The sequence below is a fragment of the Alexandromys fortis genome, unplaced genomic scaffold (genome assembly GCF_014885135.2).
Source record: "Alexandromys fortis isolate MF-2015 unplaced genomic scaffold, M_Fortis_MF-2015_v1.1 scaffold_52, whole genome shotgun sequence".
Classification (NCBI taxonomy): Eukaryota; Metazoa; Chordata; class Mammalia; order Rodentia; family Cricetidae; genus Alexandromys; species Alexandromys fortis.
In genome coordinates, this window is record NW_026067929.1 from 7,301,228 (window position 1) to 7,307,982 (window position 6,755).

Below are 6,755 nucleotides of genomic sequence, written 5' to 3' on the forward strand. Positions count from 1 at the left end.
GAGGGGGGGGAGGGGAGGAGAGGAGAGGAGAGGAGAGGAGAGGAGAGGAGAGGAGAGGAGAGGAGAGGAGAGGAGAGGAGAGGAGAGGAGAAAGGGAGAAGGCAATGAAGAAATTAGTAACAGAAGGGAGGGAGAGAAAGAGCAGGAAGGCTAGAAGCACGGTTTCCCTGAGTGAGCCTGTTGTTCTCAAACACAGTAGGGACTCGACAAGTGTTTGCTAAATTGAACTGAACTGCTCAAGTGTAGTTAATACCTTCCCCTTTCGAGCTGCATTTTCTGAATATTTTCTCCAGAGAGAAGGGAAAGCGAAAGAAAAGCGTGCATTCGGCCAACTCCGTGTCCTTCAGAGCACAGGTGGGAAGCGTCAGGGCCGACCTGGCCTGACCGCAGCTGACAAAGGGAGAGCCGGAGATCTGCAGGCTGGTTTCCCTGGAGGAGAAACGATCTGCCATATAAAAATATCCTCGGCAGATGATTGACTCATGAATTCTGCCACTGGTTTTTATTCCTAAACACAGTAACCTAGAGCTGTTCCTGTCTTGTTTTTTTTTTTTTTTTTCCTGTTTGTTGAAGGCCACAGACACAAAACCAAATGCAAACAGCATAGGGGTATAAATGAACACCCGTGTGGCCCTGAGCCAGGAAACAGCTAAGCGCGACAGAATGGGAAAATGTAACAGGTGAGCTTCCTCCTGGAGTCTTTCAAGCAGCCAGGAAGATGTAGTTCCTCGAAATAGCCGTGTTCACGGGATCTTTTCTCTGATACTAAGACTGGCTTCATAAATTCCATTACCCGGACATGAGCGGGACAAGGAGCCCTGCCCTCCCTGGGGAAGGCGAAGTCCTAAGCGATCAGTTTTCAGCAACGTGATACCCTATGCATTATATTTTGCTTCAGGGTCTGTAACCTCAGAAACCTTTACAGTATTAATGATATTTCTCCAGGAGCATTATCCAAAATCTTGTCCCTGCCAGCCGTGGCTTAGCGGCAGTGACAACAAGGAGTATTGAGAGAATGGTGCTGTGTAGACAACAAGACTGAGGCTAGTTTTCCCGGTACCCAGTGTTCTTCACACCGACCCGGAAACATTTCCCACCTTCTGCCAGCAATTTAGGTAAACCAGGAGCTGCTTGGGTAGGAAGGGCGATGGCAAGAGTTACAGACAATATTTACAAAGTGTGACCCATGCACACAGACAAAGTAGTTACCAAAGGATACTTGGCTTATCTCAGCATGGCATGTACATTTCTAGAAGGGATATTCTATTTCTTGCTTGTTTCGGCTTTTTGAGACAAAGGTTCCTGATGTAGCCCAAACTGGCAGACAACTTAAAACCTTTGAGGTTACAGATGTGTTTCTGTACAGTCAGTCTAAGAACATTATTCTCTGCCCGTTCTCTAGGTAAAAAAAAATGTGCATAAATGAATTTATTACAGAAAAGAAAAAAGACAGGCTTTTTCTACATAGCCCTGGCTGTCCTAGCACTCACTCTATAGACCAGGCTGGCCTCAGACTCAGAGATTCACCTGCCTCTGCCTCCTGAGTACTGGGATTAAAGGCATGAACTACTTTGTCCGGTAATTACAGAAATTTTTTAAAGAAAAAAAAAATCCTACTTAATGTCATTATCCAGAGAGGGCATCAATACTTTGTTGTGTGTTTTTAATTTTGCACTCTACGCATATTCATAGAAATGTATTCCCTTAGTGTCCGGTTTTTTCCTCACTAACTTATAAAGATATTTTTAAATGCTATTACATTGATTGGTTGATTGATTGACTGGTTGATTGCATGCATGCATGCATGCCACAGTGTACATGTGGGGTAAGAGGAGAACTTACAGAAATCGGTCCTCTTCTACCGTGTGTGTCCTAAAGACTGAACTGATTTCCTCAGTCATGACAGTAAGTGCCTTCACCCGCAGACCTCAGAGCCTTCCTACCAGCCCATTAGCATAATTCTCAACAACATCAGGGGCCGAAAGTTTTGCATATGTGATAAATAAAAAGACATATGTTAAGTTAACATTTGGGTATGCTGTTGAAGTTAAACATTTGCTGTGCAAGGGGATGCTTGTCTAGAGACTGAGGCAGGAAGAAAAAGAGTCAGAAGCGAGCCTGGGATACCACATAAGATACTACCTCTAAGGGACAAGAACAAAATTAGAAACAACAGTGCCCAAGGGTAAGGATGTAGCTCAGTTGTAAGAGCCCTAGAATGTGTGAGGCCCTTGATTAGGTCACCCAGCACCACCCAAAACTAAAACAGTAGATCATATTAAGTCCTTTAACTTCAATAGATCTACATCCAGCTAAAAGTAAAGGCCAAGAAAATGGCGGTGAAATTTTAAAGCAAGTACAGTTAACAATACTCAAGACCACACTATGAAGCTAGCAGGTGTGCAACACAGCCTTACAAGATAAAACCTGGAGAGCAGGTGTGATCTCATGCCACATGGGTTTCAGTTCGAGCCATTGCTTTTCCCACTGCCCATAGCACCTGTCCCTGCGTGGTCTCTATTTCCTTTGTCAGACGATGAAAATGGAAGGGTCGTTGAGAAGAGTAAGATGAACCAAGTATCGCGTTTGAAGAAACAAACACCAGGTATTTATGGCATATCAATTTTACAGAAAACAAGAATATTAGCATGTCTCCCACAGAGAGATGCTCATGGCACAAAGCAGCAGCTTTTAAGCAAGGTAAATATTTACAGAGAAACGCTACATGATCTCACCAGCAGAATCTTAAAGTGTTGAACTAGTGGAATCACCTGGAGGATGCTAGCTGCCCCCAGTATGGAGAGATACTGTATATAGAGTATATAGAGGGAAGGATACAAAGTTACAATTGGAAAGTATTAGGGTTAAGGCATCTATTCTGTAAGACAGTGGCCTGAGTTTGGAAGGAAGTATTGTGTTCAGGGAACCAGGTAGGAACAGATTTTGCTTTCTCTTAAACAAAAAAGATGCTCATTGGCATACATGCATCTCTTAATTAGCTTGACTTAGCCACTCCACAACCGTCACAATTTCAATACTTACCGTTGATCTGTGTCTATAGCTCAGTGGTACACTACTTACCTTGCATGTGCACCTGATAAATGGGAACAATTTTGTCAACTAAAATAACTCAAGATTTTACAGAGAAAAAAGTGACAAAGTGGATGAGCTGTAGATCTAATCTCTGGTCTTCATTAAATATATATTCACATTTCTTAAACAATACAATTTTCATATTTTATTGATTTTTATAGTAATGCAGCAATATGTGGTACAGTTAAATGAAGCATATACAATATAAATACACACATATACACTATTCCTTGAAGACAAATACGATTTGCCTGGATTTTTTTTTTTACTCTGAAACAGTCACTGAAACTAAAGAATAGGGTTAGGGTGTGGTTCTCTGCTAGAGTTCTTAGCTCCTACATTCATAGAGCCCTAAGTTGACTCCTCAGCCTCAGAGAAACACAAATAAACAACCTACAATTTAAAGGGAGCAAAACTAAATGAAAAGAAAGTTATTTGCTTGCATCTCTTGTTCTGTGTCTCACCTGCTGTGCCAAGGATAGGAAACCACCACTGTATGGGGCTTTTATCCCTAAACCAAACTAACCCTATCTCTACCTTGCCCTACCCTTCTCTCTCCCTCTCCAAGGGAACTAAACATTTGCTTTTGCCCAAACACAAAGGACTAGTGAGAGCTGGTAACAGCCAACAAACGGACACAAAAGTGACCTTTACCACACCTGGATATCTGTGATGCTCACTATGGAACAACCTGGAGACTTGAGTCTAAGTCGCTGACCACCAGCGTCCGCTTAGCAGTGAGAGTAAGTGGGATAAAGACCAAGATACTGGGTGGGGGAGGAGGTGACCCTTGAGACACCCACGTTTACATTTAGTGCCCCAATCGGCGAGAGCACTCTGGGCTGCCTGGGGAAACCTGCAAAAATACCCCAACAACTCTTGTCACAAAAAGCTCCTGAAAGTGCTTTCAAGCCCCAAACTTCGGAAGTTTAACCCCAGAACAAACGCATGCCAGACCCCTTCGCCTCTGCCGCCACCCGTGGAGCTGGGAGCCCTCAGTCGTCTGGGTGCGGGAATCACCCCAGTGGAACGCTCACAGTACCAGCTTCTCCATGACGCGGCTCTCCTGGGACTCCGTGCAGTGGCCACGGTGTGGTGCAGGGACCGGGTCCCAGCCACACAGCCTTCCTCAGTAGTCTCCTCAGCTGAATGTTGTCGGATATGTAGGGCTGTTTGCTGCTCCCGGGTTACCATGACGACAAGCAATGCTCCTCCTGGACCAGCTCCCTCCTCTGGCCTCCAACTACAGGGAGCATTCCTGATCCGGACAAACTAGCGGGAGCCCAGGCTACCCACTAGGAAGCAGAAGAAAAATTCAGGGCTATTTCTTGACAGTTAGTCACCAGGTGTCTTGCAGGTCTCACATTAACGTCATTCTCAGTGTCGTCTATAAGCAAATCCACGTATTTGTAATTTGTTTGAATGAGAAAATTGTGTTTCTAACTTCAGGAGAAAAAGTATTGATATTATAATTTGATAAATTGAAACACAAATTTATAGTTTCCCACAGCCTGGAATCATTCTTAACTGTCCTTGCTTCCTAGCCAAGTTATTTCCATCCCAAGACTTGCCTGAGACCCCAATGGCACTGTGTAAACTTGAGTTTTAATCTGCAGGGAACAGAGCTAACCATACCTGCTGATTCCCCTTAGCCAGAACTACACGCAGGGCATGGGAAAATCCCACGGAACTGTCCAAGAAATTTTAAACAGAAGCATTTCAAATGTGCCGGCGCTCATGTGGGTCAGTATTGTCCAAAAGGAAGAAAACATGTGACACATGTGTGCTTGTGTTTTATAGAAGTAATAATACTTCTGAAAGTAAAAAGTACATGAAGTTAATAGTATATTTCATCTAACCTAGTATGTTGGTTCAGTGTGAACAACTTATTGACAATGCACTCACTCTGTCCCTCTAAGCCCAGAACTCTGTGTTTGATGCTTAGAGGACATCTTTGTTACAGGGCCACGTTTCATGTTCTAGGAATACCAAGTGTGTGGTTGATACTATCCTGGACAGGACAGATCTCCTAAAGCTATCAAATCTATGAAGACCAGCCCAAGTCCTTATGAGTAAAGAAACACATTTGTTCATAACGCCTAATGAACTTGATTCTCACCAGAAAGAAAAAGACCTTATGTAATCTTCAGAAACAAAGAAAATATAAAAATGACATTCTAGGGACCAGTGAGGTTGCTGTAGTGTATGTGTGTGTATGTGTGTGTACATATAAAATGTAAAAAAAAAATTAATGACATTCCAACTCTCTGAATTTGTAGAGAATTTGTGCTGAAGAAGGACAGCTTTGCCATGTAATTCCTTTCACATTCAGATAAAGAAGATGCTGATATGGGGCTAAAGGGAGTTGAGTGTGTCAACAAGGCTCTCCAATATATCATTGTCCAGTCTCTTTCGTTACAATATCGTCAAAGATAATATCCTACAGTTGCCTTAGAAATATTTAAACCCAGCTATCTTTGTTTGATTGTTTCTCTTTGTTGCCCTGGTCATCCTGGGATCCCCTTTATAGGCGAGCCTGTCCTTGAACTCAGAGACTCACCTGCTTCTGCCTCCAGAATGCTGGGATTAAAGGCGTACTCCACCACCACTGAGCTTGGCTCCTGCCTGTCCTCTAGTCAACACCGAGAGAAGATACTGGGAAATTGAGCATGGATGTAAAGGAGTGTGTGCAGGATACTGATGCATCAGCACAACTCTGGATGAATCCTGAAAGTGGGTCTACACTGGGCCACTACAGTCCTACAGTTGCCTGATTGGCCTCACCTTAGGTAACATTCTGTAGTAGACGTCGTTGTTCAAGTTCCAACTTCTTTCAAAAAAAAAAAATAATAATTTGCTTGTGGTGCAACAAGATTAGTTAAGATTCCCCAAGCTAAAGCAAACCTCCTTGGTCATGGTCTAAGCTCCTGACCTTCATTAGTCATGCCAATCCACCATTAATATTGAACTATTCACTCTCCTGGGTACTGCCCTCTTAAGAACTGTGTCCTAGCTGCAAGGGAAGCTGGAAAGCATTTACAGTGCCTGTCTCTCTGTAGAAGCAGGCCTAGAGGAAAGGAGCTGAAATGAAGTGAGTTATACAGCAGACAGTGACTTCTGCCATTTCTAAGTTTTATCTTGTAAATTTGGTGGCTAACAAACTATTTTCCCCCTTGTTTGCTGATGCTTGTCAGCCCATAGTTCATGAAAGCTTCCCCCAAAATCATGGAGGTGGCACGGCTAACAAAATCCTACTGGGTAGTGTCGATTTGTCTGTCTATCTCTCTACCTACCTATTTTCTCTTTTCTTTCCATTACCCCCCCACTCTTCTGTAAAACAGAAAAACATTACTACGACAGACTGTAGTGATGTACCAAATCAAGGAATTTCGTGGAACTCCAGGGAGACGGCATAGCATTAATTATGTAAATCCTGAAAAAATCAGATTCACAGTAAAAATATATAATTTTTAAGTATCATAATATTCTAAAAGATAATACAAAAAGACCTGGTGTCTAGCACTGTTCCAGTCAACACCTATGTGGTTTTTAGTGAGCCAGTCTTTTGTTTTCATTTCCATAAAATGCCTGTTTTTTATAAGAATGAAGTCATTGTCTAGATCAGCTCTTCTCGGATCTGAAATGCTGTACTCTGTGTAATT

At 42.8% G+C, this 6,755-nt stretch overlaps 1 protein-coding gene across 1 annotated transcript in view; it reads right to left on the minus strand.

Moving 5' to 3' along the window:
* The window catches only part of Dnah5 (dynein axonemal heavy chain 5), a 239,260-nt gene extending 235,021 nt beyond the window's left edge, over nucleotides 1-4,239 (minus strand). The window contains exon 1 of the mRNA XM_050144813.1: nucleotides 4,136-4,239. Within this exon, the coding sequence (XP_050000770.1) occupies nucleotides 4,136-4,147 (12 nt within the window). The 5' untranslated portion in view covers nucleotides 4,148-4,239. The remainder of the gene's footprint in view (nucleotides 1-4,135) is intronic.
* Between the last annotated feature and the right edge of the window lie 2,516 nt (nucleotides 4,240-6,755).